This window comes from Notamacropus eugenii, chromosome 6 (assembly GCF_028372415.1).
Source record: "Notamacropus eugenii isolate mMacEug1 chromosome 6, mMacEug1.pri_v2, whole genome shotgun sequence".
Taxonomy (NCBI): domain Eukaryota; kingdom Metazoa; phylum Chordata; class Mammalia; order Diprotodontia; family Macropodidae; genus Notamacropus; species Notamacropus eugenii.
The window spans coordinates 57,158,304-57,173,888 of NC_092877.1; the positions used below are offsets into that span (position 1 = coordinate 57,158,304).

At 40.2% G+C, this 15,585-nt stretch overlaps 1 protein-coding gene across 4 annotated transcripts in view; it reads right to left on the reverse strand.

Annotated features, from left to right (window-relative positions):
* SORCS2 (sortilin related VPS10 domain containing receptor 2) overlaps positions 1–15,585 on the reverse strand; it is a 1,292,493-nt gene that overhangs the window by 73,304 nt on the left and 1,203,604 nt on the right. For all 4 annotated transcript variants that reach the window (XM_072620161.1, XM_072620158.1, XM_072620159.1 and 1 more), the window contains exons 15-17: positions 5,026–5,146; positions 2,583–2,716; positions 1,429–1,557 (exon numbers count right to left, since the gene is read on the reverse strand). In XM_072620161.1, the coding sequence (XP_072476262.1) occupies positions 1,429–1,557; positions 2,583–2,716; positions 5,026–5,146 (384 nt within the window). The remainder of the gene's footprint in view (positions 1–1,428; positions 1,558–2,582; positions 2,717–5,025; positions 5,147–15,585) is intronic.

Sequence of the window (15,585 nt, forward strand, 5' to 3'; positions counted from 1 at the left end):
GTCCAACTCTCTGTGATCCCATTTGGGACTTTCTTGGCAAAGATACTTGCCATTTCCTTCTCTAGCTCATTTTATAGTGGGGAAACTGAGGCAAACTGGGTTAAGTGACTTTCCTAGGTCATTCAGCTAATATATGTCTGAGACCAAATTTGAACTCATAAAGAGTTCCAGAACCAGAACCAGCACTCTATTCATTGTACCACCTAGGTAGCACAGAGAAGGCACCTAATACATTTTTAATGAATTGGATTAAGTAGCTGGTAATCCAATAGAGAGAGGACTGTATCTAGAGTCAGGAATATCTCAATTAGAATCCCATCTCAGACACCTACTGGCTGTGTGACTTCAGGCAAGTCACTTGCCTTCTAAAATGAGGGGATTGGATTTAATGGTTTCTAGGCTTAGTTTCAGCTCTAAATCTATGCTACCACAGGTGGAGGTTTGATTAGATGGCCTTCAAAGTACTTTTCAACCGTGCTGGGGTAGCTAGGTAGTACAGTGGATAGAGCACCAGTGCAGGAGTCAGGAGGACCTGAGTTCAAATCTTGCCTCAGACACTTGACACTCACTAGTTGTGTGACCTTGGGCAAGTCACTTAACCCCAATTGCCTCATCCTGGGCCATCTCCAGTCATCCTGGTGAATATCTGGTCACTGGATTCAGATGGCTCTGGAGGACAAGTGAGGCTGGTGACCTGCACAGCCCTCCCTCACTCAAAACAAAGTCAAGGGCAAGTCATGTCGTTATTTCTCTCTGATGACATGGTCTTCTTCAGCAACGAAGGATGAACACACACAACCACGCTACTCTATGACTCTTGCCAATGCTCTAGGCCAGATATAGCTAGCAGGTGCTTCCTTCTAAGTGCCAAGAATAGTCACTTCTTAACTTTATAGCCCAAGGAGAGTACCCAGGAAAAATTATAAGATTCCAAGCTACAGGGCACCTCCAAGATTATCCAGTCTAACACTCTTATTTTACAGGGGAGAAGTTGTATCCCAGAAAAGGGAAAGATCTTTTTCATGGTAACATGGGTAAGTAGTTGGTAGAAAAAGATCAAATTTAGCATCTAGGTTTCTTGATCAGCAGTCTTTTTACTACTCTCTGCCAACTTTTTTCAAGAAGCATCTTTCATACCTTTTTGTTATTTTATAGTTATAAAGTACTTTCCATACAAATAGTTCCCTGAAGGAGACAAGGCAGGGATTTTTATTCTCACTTTACAGATTAAGAAACTGAGGTTTAGCTAGAGGAGCTGACAGTGAATAAATGACTAATTCGGGGCTCAAACCCAGGAATCTTGGCTGCAAGTTCAAGATTCTTTCCGCTAGCCCACTCTAACAATAGTAGTACAAAGAAACACTGCCTATTCTGGATTGTTCTGTCCCTTGGGAATGAGACAGAGAAGGCAGAGGTCCCCACACTTACCCTGGGCTGCTAGTGTATGCCTGTCCCAACACACAGTCTTCAGGAGGCAAGTCAGGATTAAACCAGAAGTTTGCAAAACACTTTTTGGCTTCCGATTTTGAAGGTGCTGATCGTTCAAACCCGTAATCACTAAGAAAAGAGAGAGGAAAGATGATGAATCATCACTATAGTCATTTCAGGACAGTCCCCTGCTCAACACAGCATGGGGAAGAGTAAAGTTAAGAAGATCCATTCAGAAATTATCACTGAATTTAAAGGACTTTAAAGGTCATTTGGTTTAACCCCCACATTTTTTTCAGATGAGGAAACTGATGCCTAATAAGGGGAAATGTCTTCGGTACACAGACTCTGACTTGAGTATTCCTTGCTTTTCGTCAAGACTCTGACTGTAGGAAAGGTTATGGAATGGTCCTGGAGGTGGGCAGCAATATGGAAAGACTCCTAGGTCAAAGGGGGAACATGTCCTCAGATCTTCCTGGGTCTAAACTGAGCTGTGCTGCTTGCCATCCTCCTCCTCCTAACCTTGAGTCTGTCTGTCTCTCTCCTCTCCTCTCCATTCCATTCCCCTCCTCTCCTTTCCTCTTCTCTCTTCTCCTCTGTCTCTCCTATTTGTCTCTCTCCTCTCTGTCTCTTATCTTTCTCTCTCCTCATCTTTGCCTTTCTTCTGTCTGTTTCTTCTTTGTATCTGTCTCTCTCCCCCACCCTCCTTTTCCTTTTCTCCCTTTCTCTGCCTGACCTTCATTTCTCCTTTTTCTCCCTCTCTATCTTATACTGCTTCAGTTTTTTTCTCTTTCTCCCTTCTTTTCTCCTCCCTTTCCCTGTGGAAATTTGATATCCATTTCCTAAACAAGCAAAAAAGTCATGTACCACTATTCTGTACATTTAGTATCTTCTAGTTAAATATGTTTATTTCTTATGCCCCCTGCTGTATATGTTACCTGAGGATGGATACTGTCTTACTGAAACCTTCAATCTCTCCTGGCATAGAGCACAGCATGATATACACTGTAGGTACTTCATAAATGTATTCTGAATGTGCAATTGATTGAATGTATTTTAAGTCTGTGCCTGCACACAAAACAGCCCCTTTCACCCTTTTGTTCCCCAGGGGCCACCCAGACTCACTGATGACAAGAGGCTTTCTTTGGACTTACCAAAAGAAATCTGAGCTTGAACACTTGCACACACTGGATGTGAGAACTGATGTGAAGCTCTGCCCCTTGATACACCATGATGTGGTTTTCCTTTTTCGGAAACTCCTCTGTTGGCCCATGATACAACGATTGCCCTGTAATCAGCAAAGATGTTGGGTCACGGACATGATAATGAAAGTTCTAGGTGAGAAGAAGGAGACATTTTTTCTCTTTTTGTCATTAGACCAAAATTTGCTCTGAGGATCTCCATCAAATGATGGATCACATGCTTTTTGTCATCAACAAAGGTAATCTGGTCCAAGTCTCTCATTTTGCAGATGAGAAACTGAAGTAAGACAAAGAGACTTGCCCAAGTCTTACCACTAGTAAGTGACAGAGCCAGGATTTCTACCCAAGTCAAATAACTCCCCATCCGATCTCTTTCTGTCACATCCCTCTGGACAAGACCATGGGGTGATAGATACTGCATGAGAATGATTTCCTAACATACCCCTAAACTGGAATTTGATTTTGACATAATCCAAATATCGTGCTTTTCTATCTAAATAATGTCTATCTTGGCCTTGACACACAGAAATCTGAGAAGTTCTAAGTGTCCCCAGACGCAGTTATATTTCTTTCTATTTTCAGTTTTGCACCTCTTAGGGCCCCTCACTAACCTTAGAATCGGTGTGAAAATATATACATTTCATTCTGTCTGTGTATGACATGTCCATCACCTTCTTAAAGAAAGCATTTATGACATAAAATCTTGAGGTCCCTTTGTGACTTGCAAACTTTTGGCTGTTCTCATTCCTTATTTCAGAATCATATTTTCCAACACTTTTTGTATTGCCAATTCTTATCTTATGCCTATCTTTGCACTGAAGTGAAAAAACATCAAACTACATGTTGATTTAATGCAGAGAATCTTTTAAAATTCTTCCTTGCATTTCTCTCCTATGGAGGTTCTTAATCTTTTTTTGTGTGTCATGGATCCCCTTTGGCAGCCTGAAGAAATCTATGGACCCTTCTCAGAATAAGGTTTTTAAATGCATAAAAAACCACATAGGATCATAGAGGAAACCAAAATTTTAGTAAAATATATAGTAAAAATAAAAGATGCATGTGTGTATATATATATATATGCACATATGTCTTCATATATAATATAGTAAAAATAAAAGATGTGTGTATATGTACACATATATCTTCATATATAGTACAGTAAAAATGAAGATGTATGTGTATATATATGCACACATATCTTTATAATATCACTTATATGTGATATATAGGAAATACCTTTTTGCTGTTGTTGAGTTTTTTCAGTGGTGTCTAACACTTTGTGACACCATTTGGGGCTTTCTTCGCAAAGACACTGGAATAGTTTGCTATTTCCTTCTCTAGCTTGTTTTGTAGATGAGGAAACTGAGGCAAATAGGGTTAAGTGACATGCCCAGGGTTACACAGCTAGTGAGGTTAGATTTGAATTCAGAAAGATAAGTCTTTCTGATATATTTTATATCTATATTTAACTCTATTTCTACATCTATATATTTCCCATCCAAGGTAATGCCTCCTCTTTGAAATCTACCCCAGGTTAAGAACTTCTCACTCAAGTCCTTATTCTCTTCAATGTATGTCACATAAGCTATAATTATTTTCTTGGGTACCTTTTTACAAATGCTTGTCGTGAATACTGCAATAGGAGATGACCCAAATATCCCAGGAATTCATGTTTCTTGTTGCCTTTGGAGACAACGAAAAACATGATCCCCTGATTCCTTTATTTGGCCTGCCAAATAAAGAGAACCCATGACCCATGCTTTCAATTCACTGTAACTTCTTTTTATCCTCTCATTATATTTACTTTGAACATTTCAGGGCTGACACAATTCAGTTCCATTAGTAACATGCTTGCTCCCCAGTGGTCATTAGTAACTGGAAAAGGATCTTCCATTTGTGATACTGAGAGCAAACTGAATATTTAGAGACAGCATAAAATGTGAGTCTTTGTCTCCTCTGTTCCCCTTTTACTATCCTACCACTATCATGGCAGAAGGAGCAGGAGGCTGAGGACTGAGAGCTGTTTTCCATTTTTCTTTGTTTCGAGGGGTTACCATGAGCAAAAAATTCATCACTGAGTAGCCAACCTATTGTTAAAAGGGTTCTTTGGACCTTGGTGGATTAGACCTATTAGTCTATTGCAGGGTCTAATGAAATTGAAGCCTTACTGGTCTGGTACAACCTGTCCGAGCTTACACTCTGATAGGCCAGGGGACCTCAGATTACATCCAGTCCACAACGAGGCATCATAGGGCTTGTTGGAGAAAGCCAGCAAGTGTTGGGTCCTTGGTTCCCAGGGCCCCCATTTGTATTATATCTTATCCCAGTTTCTGATGCAGAATGGACTTGTTCATGCACAGTAGCTGCTCCCTCCTCTACAGTTCCATCAAAATACCTGCAAGTTGGTGAGGTTCCAGTAGTCATAATCATCTTCAGTGCATTGCCTGGGAAAAGAGGGTCTGAAGTCCACCTTCACCAGCTCCCAGTCTGAACGGAAACTTATGTGACCAAAGACCCTGGTAAGGGAGAGAGTAGGACATAGGGTGAATTCCAGAAATAGTCATCTGTTTACCCCCCCAGCCCCCAATATCTGCTGAGTGCCTTGTGTCTGGAGGGTGTTGTACTGGCTTCTAGGGGAGATAGTAAACTGCAGAAAGGCTAAAGACTCCGGACTTGTCCTAACAGTTTGCAGTCTGGAGGGTTTGGGGGTGGTGATAAGATAAATGGATCATAATACAATTTGAAATGTGAAAATTCAATGAATAAAGTACAAAGAAGTACATTGATGCTGAAGGGAGAGGTATCATTTCCAGCTAGAGATATTAGGGGAAGGTGGACCTCGGGTCATGTGTATGAATTTGACAGACCAGTCTTCTCACTACTCTTAGGCAGAAACTATAAGGAGGCAAATAATACTTACACTGCCAGCCTCAAAGGTATGTTATAAGAAAAACAATTTCTCAACCCACAAATATTTATTAAGTACAACCTTTGTGCAAGGAGGCCCTATAATGGGCTGGGATGTCAACTGAGTAAAAGCAAGACCTTCAAACAAGCGAAATAGAATTTAACAACAGAATATAGGAAATCACACAAAATTAGCTAGTGATGTCCAAACAAAGACTTGAGGGGAGGCTTAGGAAGAGATTCCTGAACAGGGAGGTAGGATCTACTAGATGTTCCCTCTATGAAGTGGTATGAAACAAGATCCTTTATTTGGAGGGGGTGATGCAACTTTGGATCTTTTCCAAGGTGGAGGATGAAGGTGCTTAATATGTTTGGTGGATTAAACTGAATTTCAGTGGGAAGAAAACATGATTATAAACAGCTTTTTTGTCTTATTCCTAACAACATGAGAGAAAGACAGTGAGGAGAGGCAGAGGTGACCAATTTGAAATCATTCATTTTAAGAACTCGTAGGAGAGGAGGAAGCAAGCCAATGTGTTATTATTATCTATCCCATAAAGGATGGCTACAAAACACTGACTAAAATGTGGAAATGAACTAATCTCCAGCCACCCCACGTTCACTGTGAAACTCAGACTGAGGCTAATTTTCACCTATTAGCTGCTGTAGAGAACTGCCAGAGGGGGAAATGTCAAGACATTTTATTACAAAGTCAAGTGAAGGAGAAAGCCCAGCTGACCTTAGGATCATCAGATCTTGACTTAGAACCAGAAGGGACCATAGATGGCATTTAGTCCAGTCTCTTTTGCAGGTCTCCCTCAACTCCCTCCACACCTCAGGCTTGGTTTTAGTACTAGGTCAGTACACTCCACGTCCTGAATGATTTTTGACAAGTGGGCTGGGGCGTAACAACTGTTTGCTTTCTGATATGTATGGGATGGGACCTGGTCTGTGATTTCCCTACAAATGGGAATGTCCTCTACCACTACACATCAATGATAATAAGAACATTAACAATAATAGTAATATTAACTAGCATTTATATACTAGCTTTAGGGTTTGCAAAGTACTTTGAAAATATTATCACATTCATCCTGGGGAAGTAGGAGCTACCATTATCCCCATTTTACAGAAGAGGAAACTGAGGCACCGAGTGGTTGAATAATTTGCCCAGGGTCACACAGCTAGAATTTGAGGCAGGTGTAAAATTCAGGTCTTCCTGACTCTAAGCCCAATAATCTATCCTTTGCACCACACTTCCCCTTCTTCAGCATCTCAGGTGAGGACCTCCCTTGCAATTTAGAGCCAAAGTTGTCAATGGCACCTAGAAGCAGTCATTTGTTCAGGATCCTGCATTCAACACATAGCAAAAGAGGAACCAGAACCCAAGTCTAGCTAACTCTGAAGCTGAATCTCTACCTACTCTGCCAAGTGTCTCTCTGATAAGTATTCTGACTAGAAAAAAAGGAAACAAAATTATTACCATTAACTACAAATAATAGGGCTGGGAAACTCTTTTCAAGTTGATCAACTCAACCTCTCTGTATTTCTCTCCAAATACTCTGCATTTTAACCATATTTTGTCTGCTTTTCCTTCTCTTTTCCCCCCTTGCTCGCACCATTCACTATTTCTAGAATGCCCTCCCCTCCTCTAATTCACCTGCTGTCATCCTATGCTTCCTCAAATTCCATCTCCTTCATAAAATCTTTCCTAGCCTATAGCTATGATTAAAGATTAAAGGTAAGGACTACAGATCATTGGGACTCCCTGCTAGTAGGAGGGAAGCAAAAACATTGTGATAATTGTATCATCATTGCTGATAGTGTAGAAATTTGGAGGAAGCAGCTTATCTCAACCTGTCCAAGGGTTATAAGGGCTGCCAATGGTTTGTGCCCAGAAAATTCAGCACTCTGGTGCAAAACTCCAATCATCCCATCCTAGTTATGGTGCTTGATTTCCTACCTAAGAAACCTTTTGGCTCTAATCTAATACAGAACTTTTGTGTGCCTCCTCTAAAATGCACTTATTGTATAATGTGTGTTCTAGATATCTCTCTGTTCATTGTCTCCCTATTAGATTGTAATCTCTATGAAAGAAACAAGGCTAAGTCTCATCTAAACTTCCCACCTCCTGCAATGCTCAGCACAATTCTCTGCAAACAGTGTGTATTGATTGAAAGAATAATGCGATATTTCTCTATGTACCATTTAAGCACTGTCCAAAAATAACTACCGATGGGGCATATCTCACAATGGGCTACATCACAACTGCCTGGAATCCTCACAAGCCCTATAAGACACAATTCTTCCACTAAGTGCACCGTGGTATCCATTGAGACTTGTAATGGAGCAGCTGGTATCTTGCTTTAATACCTTCATTGGTCTCTGTTGTAACTGGCAACTTATCACAATCCAGAATGGCCTCTGGGACAATCAGTTTTAAGATATAATGGTGCCACTGGAAATACCAAGTAGTTCGACATTTATAGAGATGATGGTACTTCATCTATGTTCCCATGAGATGACATTAGAAAGCAGTTAGGAAGATGGCTGCATACTTCATTATTATGGAGAAATAATAATCGGGCTAATGCCTTACATTTATTTAGAGTCTGGAAGGCTCAATGGATGTAAAAGAAAATGCTATTTTGGTCTAATTAATCCTCACAAAGTGCCCAGGAAGCCCTGGCTTTCAATGAATACAAAAACTCAGCTAATGCCATTGGAAACATTTGTCATCTACTTAATTCTGAATTCCATGGGAAGGGGGCGGGGAGCAAGAGAGAAAATGCCAAAACGAAGCCTGTTTATTCATTTAAATTTAATAAGCCAAAGGTTTCTGTATAACGTCCTGGTGATAAATCTGACTGCCCACCAAAGCTGCTTACTGTGCTGCATGCTTTAGGTTAACAAGTTGCCAGTTAAGAGCAGAACTTTCAATTCAGCTCTCTGGAATTCTATAAGGAAGGGGAGTGGCAAGTGATCTTACTTTTTCCCTTATAGATGAAGTCAGGACAAAAGATGGCTATTGTTTTAATAACAATAATTATCACCCTCTTTTTTGTCATCATTATTATTGTTTTTTACTCAGAAAGGCTGACTTGGATGTCAGTAAGAGATGAGTTCATACACTGTCTCTGACACATATTAGCTCTGTGAACACAGAGGATCACAAAACCTTTTAGACGGCAACTGTAAGATTGTGAATCTTAGGGAAACTACCTCCCAATCTGCATCAATGGATAGACTTTCCTCATCCTGGTGAAATCCAAAATACAGTATCACTCTATAAACACACACACATACACATGTGCATACACAAATGCATATGCACATTTATTGTCTTCATTACATAATCATTGTACATAAATTACATGATAAAATCAACTCTCATAGCTATGATTTATTGTCAGTCAGTCAATCAATCAATCAACAAACATTTATTCAGCACATACTATGACCTGGGTATTGTGGTAAGCACTAGGGATATGAAAAGAGGCAAAAGACAATTTCTGCCCTCAAAGAGCTTACAATCTAATAGAGGAGACAATACGGAAACAAACATATATATGTATATTATATATATACATACATGTATATGTATATGTGTATGTATAGCTTACATTATATATATATATATAAGCTAAATAGCAAATAATTAAGAGAGGGAAGGCACCAGAATTAAGAAGGGTTGGCGAAGGTTTTCTGTAGTTGGGACTTAAAAGGAAGTCAGAGAAGTCAGTGCTTTATAGTTTACAGTATATTTCCTCATAGCAATGCTGCTAGATGGCAATGCGAGTCTTAATATTAATAGTAGCTCACATCTCTACCATCCTGACTTTAAGTTTACAAAGGGTTTTCCTTACAACAACCCTTGAATGTGCATTTATCATTACCCTTATCAGGAAACTAGCATTTAGGGAGGTAAGAGGACTTGCTTGTGGATGAATGGCTACTAAACCACAGAGAGGTGAACCCTTGGCCCTCTACCTCTAAGATGAGAGTGTTCTTTTCAAATATGTACAATGCAAACTCCATTATTTTGGGGACAGAAGCAATGTGGCTGCCTTTTCCCTTTCTGGCCTTCTGTTTCTTCACCTACAGAATGAGAGCTCTGGACTACATCTCTCAAAAGTTTGTTTTAGCTTAGGCAACTATGAACTCCTTCTGAACAAGGAGCTGTCCAGGGTAGGGCTTATTTATGGCAAGTCTTCAAGTTTGGCAACATTTGTTAAGGGTTGGTTTTGTGGTGCTGGGGCTATAAAGCTGAACAAAGTCAGTTTTCCCATCCAGAAGGGGTTATAAACAAATATATGGGCATGGCAATTACACAAATAGCTAAAAGTTAGCCTAGAGAATGCAAAAAAAAAAAAATAAATAGTATAAAAGATTCAAGAAAAATGGACCACTTATGGCTGGGGAGGGTGGAACACTGTTTCCATGTCTCCAGAACTGCAAAGCATATTCTGTATAAGGAATATGTTGTCATTTGATGCTTCACATGTTTCAATAGATTACAGAATCTGAATTGGAGGACCATTTCAAGAAGGCCATTTCACTCATCAAGAGTAAGATACAATATGACTGATAAATGGTCATTCAGACTTGACTTGGAAACCTCTATGGAGAGGGAACCTACTACTCCCCCAAATAGTTCAAATCTGTCTTTGGACAGATCTAATTGTAAAGAAGATCTTCTTTGCATAAAGTTTTAATTTGAGCTGTTGCAACATCCATCCAGTGGTAGAAGTTTTGCCCTCTGGAACCTAGCAGAACAAATTTAATCCTTCTTCCACATAAGTCAGTCAGATCCTTGAAGATAGCTATTAGGGCCACACTAAGATTTGTCTTTGCTTGTGTTTTGATCAAAGGCAGCTCTTTAAAATACACCCAACTCTTCTGCTCCAGGAAATTTCTAAGAAAGGACTAACTGATTAGGCTGGTGATTTAGAATAGAGGTGTCCTGTTAGTCACATGCAACCCACCATATTACAGAGTATAGCCTGGATCAGTTTAAGATGTAGTTCCTATCTGATTTTCCCCAGGGGGAAGAAGAAAAAGGCCTAGAAACATTTAAATACCCAGCCATGGTGTTCCACAATGCTCTTTGTGTATAACTTCCACAAGCACCACAGAGTCTTGACACAGCATGATATGGTTTAGTTGCCTAATGCCCGCTGTGGAAATGTGACTTTTCCATCTTTAATCCCAGGATAAAGGCAAAAGCAGCATGAGAGAGAGCTTGGTGTACCCCTTGGGAACAGTGACTGCATCTGCTACCCTCCCAAACCTGGTGGCTCTGTAGTCCAACTTCTGTTACTGGGATAATAGACCATACTTTTGGAAAGTGTCTTGAAGTCATAAATCAACTAGGTAACCATGAAGACAACTGATGAGACACTTAAGGAAATGAGGTGAATAAGGTACCAGGTTGCAAAGCCAATCATCATTGTGTTTTAAGATAAAATGTCTTTTTTGAAGCTCAGAGAAATATTTACAGTCATCTCTAGAACAATGGAGAGTCCCATTCAGTATGTTAAGATCTCTTTAAGGTCTAACATTCTATATTCTAGGGTGCTTTCCAGCTATTATTTCATCATTCTATTGTCCTGTGTTTCTATTGCTAGACAGGAGCACAGTCTGGTTGATATTGATATTAGATATTATACTGTTGATATTATATAGGATCAGAATAAATGACTCCATGATTCTACACATATACCCCAGGCAACATGATTTGGCTAACTTATGTAGACAGCAATATTTAATAAATATTCCCTCCCTCCTTCACTTCTCTCTTTTTTCTTTCTTTTCTTTGTTCTTTCTTCCTTTCTTCCTTTCTTCCTTCCTTCCTTCTTTCCTTCCTTCCTTCCTTCCTTCCTTCCTTCCTTCCTTCCTTCCTTCCTTCCTTCCTTCCTTCCTTCTTTCTTTCTTTCTTTCTTTCTTTCTTTCTTTCTTTCTTTCTTTCTTTCTTTCTCTCTCTCTCTTTCTTCCTTTCTTTCTTTCCTGCCATCCTACCCTCCCTTCTTCCTCCTCCAAACTTGCATCTCCAATTACCTTTTAGATAAGGTGATGAACATCTTAACTTCAATATATCCAAAATTAAATTAATCTTTTCCCAAAAATCTCTCTCCTTCTGAACTTCCCTATTACCATGAAGGGTACCCCTATCCTCCCAGGCTCCCAGACTGTAATATTAATATAAGGTTAATAGTGCTGGTGGGAAGAAGAGTTAAAGATCTTCCCTGCCCATTAATAGGCCTCAGATACCTTTTGTTAATTTCTAATGAGGCACGGGGTCATAAGGGTCATGCCCTCCAGCTCTGAAAAGTGTATACATACATACATACATATATATATACATATACATACATATGTGTATACTCTGAGGTGAGGTTTTACTTTGGGGCTTATTTTTTGGATGAAGGTTCTTGTGCCAGATGAGACTCTGGATAGCCATTAAGGAGTCCCCTGGCTTTGAAAACCCAGATGTTAGTGCTTCTCTCTCTGGTAACAATGTATGTATTATCTACGATCAGACAGTTGGAAATCCTCTCTGTTGGTCTTTCCGTTTGTAATTTTTGTTTGTAATTTCTGTTTATGTTTTCTCTGAAGTCGAGGATGCTGACTTTTTCTCCTGAACTAGGTATGATATATGTGCTTGATTAAAGTAGATTGTTGACCCTTCAAAAGTTGCTTTCCTTTTAGTAAAGCAGATCTAAGAACCTGCGCAGCGGGCCCTCCTGTGTATGCGGGAGTCCTTGCTGTTACACACACCCACAGCCTCGATATTATCCTTTGACTCCTCACTCTTTTTTATCCCCTCTATTCAATCTTCTGCCAACTCCTGTTAATCTTACCTTAAAGACATCTCTCCTATGTTTCCCCTTCTCTTCTTGGATACTTCTACAACTCTGGTACAGGACCTCATCACCTTCTTTCTCACCTATTGGCAGGAGCCTTTTAGTCTCCCTGCCCAAAGTCTCTCCCCACTCCCGTCCACCTTCCACTCAGTTGTCAAATTAATCTCCCTAAAGCACAAATGTGATCATATCACCCCCTCCCCTTTCAACAAACTGCACTGTCTCCAAATCACATCTAGAATCCAATACAAAATCCTCTATTTGGTATTTGAAGCCCTTCACAACTTGGCATTTTCATGGAATTCAGTCATAGGGTTGTAGCCACCTACTAATTCTTTGCAAGGTAAGTCCTAATCAGGTTATCAAAAGAGGCTGACATTTCTCTCTTCCCAGGGGTTGCTACCTCTGGGTATGCCCTCTCTATTTTGCTTCTTAGATAACCTTGAGTTTCCTTATGGGTTGGGTCCAAATCTCAACTTGCATTAGCATTGTGATTGTGGAAATGTTATTTTCGCTTTCTGGGGCTCTTTTTCCTCATTTGTACAAATACTGATAATAATATTCACTGTACTTTCCTGAAAGGATTGTTGTAAGAAAAGTTCATTGCAAATGTTAAAGCACAATAAACTTGTGATTAGTTTATTAGCAACCCATCCAACCTCCTAATCTTCTTCTTTCATTCCCCCAAATTCTTAGTTTACTTCTCTATTGCTGCAGAAACAATAGCAACCACAAATCCCCTTCTTCAGGTAGGGGAAGTATTTAAACTAATTCACACTAAAGTGGGCATGCACCATAGATCCTTAAGATGTGTTACATTTTAAAAGGGAAGACTTCTCTAGGTAGACAGGCCTGTAATTTCTGCTACTGAAAGACATTAAGACTGATGGAACTATTGAGCTCTGAGCTTTGGTAGTGTTACTACCAATTTGGTGTCAATCCAGTGTTGGGAACCAATATGGTGAGCCCCAAGGAATGAAGGACCACCAGGCTGACCACCACAAGTGAGAAGAACTTCATCCATCACAGGCACCCTTACAATATAATTTGTCTGTTTTCATGCTTTGTGTTATGTATTGTCTCTTTGTTATTCCACAGATTAGGGAAAAGATGTGAACGCTCCTGCATTATGGGGAACACTCTATGCATTCGTTCAGGCTTTGTCTACACACATAAAGTTATTTGTAAAAAAAAAAAATGAGTTGACCCATGCATGGAATTCAATTAAAACAACCATTAGTCATAGTTGATAATAATTGCTGATATTTATATAGGATTTAAAGTCTGTGATCTGTTTCTCTATATAAATCTCAAGTGAACTTCAAAAAATCCTGTGAGGTAAATATTTCAGGTGCTACTCCTTCTTTTCCAGATGAAGAAACTGAGGCATAGAGTGCTTCCCTAGGATCTTAGGTCTAGAATTATAAGAGACCCTAGAGGTCATCTAGACAACCACCCCACCTAGGGTCAAAACTATTAGGTGCCAAAGACAGGATTTGACCTGCGTCTTCTAGCATTCTATCTACTATATCATAAGGAGACCTTAGCTAATTTTAGTTCTGGTTCCTCCTTTCCTGTCCCACTCTCCAACTCCCCAACCACTAAGCATAGATATAAAGTAGCGTTGCTGCTGTTTAGACATTTCAGACATATCCCTTTCTTTGTGACACCATTTTGGTGTTTTCTTGGAGGCACACTGAGGGGTTTGCCATTTCCTTCTTCAGCCCATTTTATAGATGAGGAACTGAGTCAAACAGAGTTAAGTGACTTGCCCAGGGTCATTCAGTTAGGAAATGTCTGAGGTCGGATTTGAACTCAGGAAGATGAGTCTTCCTGGGTCCAAGTGCAGGTGCTTTACCCACCGCACCACCTAGCTGCCCTATAGGTATAAGTAGGTATTCAATACATGTTTGGTAAATTCAGTTGTATTCACTGCCTCCTGAGGTGCTCCATTCCATGGCCAGGTGGCTCTGATTGTTAGGGTTAGTTCCAGAGACAAGGACTTTTTTTTTGCATTGAACAGAAATCCACCTGGCTATAACTTCCCTGGCCCTAGTTCTGACTCTAGGCCAAGCAGAACAGGTCTACTACTTCCTTTCCTCCATGATGATTCTTCAAATGGAAATATTCAAAGAAGGTGGGCCAGGACATGCATCTCCAAGTTCTGGAAAAGGTTGTAAAGAGCCGAATGCGTACTTAATAGGTAAGTGGAGCCCAAATCTGCAGACAATTACTAGATCATAAATCAGAGGCAAATTCTGAAGCCACTGGGAGCCTGGCTGGAGGGAGCTTGGCTGGAGAAAGCCATGCAGAATATGGCCTAAGGCGACAAGAAAGTAAGTGAACACAGAAGTCGGCCCTATCTGTCTAAATTACAGGGGAATATGAGTGAAAGGCTCAAGGACCCACGTGGGAAAAACAATCCCTTTCTTAACATCGCTATTGCAGATGCCAGCTGACAACCCTTAATGAGGGCTTATGATGGCGGGGACCATCTGAAACAGATACCTCTGCTAGTATGCTGGATAAACAGTCCAAGCCACAAACACCCAAAGGACAGGCATTCAAATACACATTTCCACTTCACTGGCAGGTCTGAAAAGTTCACTTCAAGCTCATTTTTTTCTTTCAGGCGTGATATCCTCGTTTCTGTCCAAAGTCTTCCAAGTGTGTCCTCTTTGCCACTGAATGGGGCCATGGCCAGGACACATAGTGAATAAATAATAATGGTCGCAGTGATTCCAAATGCCAGCTACTGTACTGCCAGGCCAACTTGCCCTTGTGTGTATTTTTTCTTCTGTAAACCAGTTTTAAATCCAAATGAAAGGGAAACCCTGAGAAACTCATTTTAACAAGCTCAAAGAACACACGTAGAGGTTTGCTCTTTCTGCCCCCAGTGAAATATTACTGGCTCAGTATGCAAGAGAGCAGCTTTGCTTTTGAGTTACAACACCTTTAGGCCAAAGATCAGATTTTCTCTTACGGTGAAATGGGATGAAACAAAGGAGCATCAATTTAGAGGACACAAGGACCTGGGAGGCCATTTAGCCCTACTCCCCCATTTTATACACAACACAACTAAAGCCTGGGGAGTTTAAACAAATGACCCAAGATCATAAAGGCAGCAAATCAATCAATTATCAACCAATAAACATTTATCAAGTACCTACTATGTGCCACTGTGC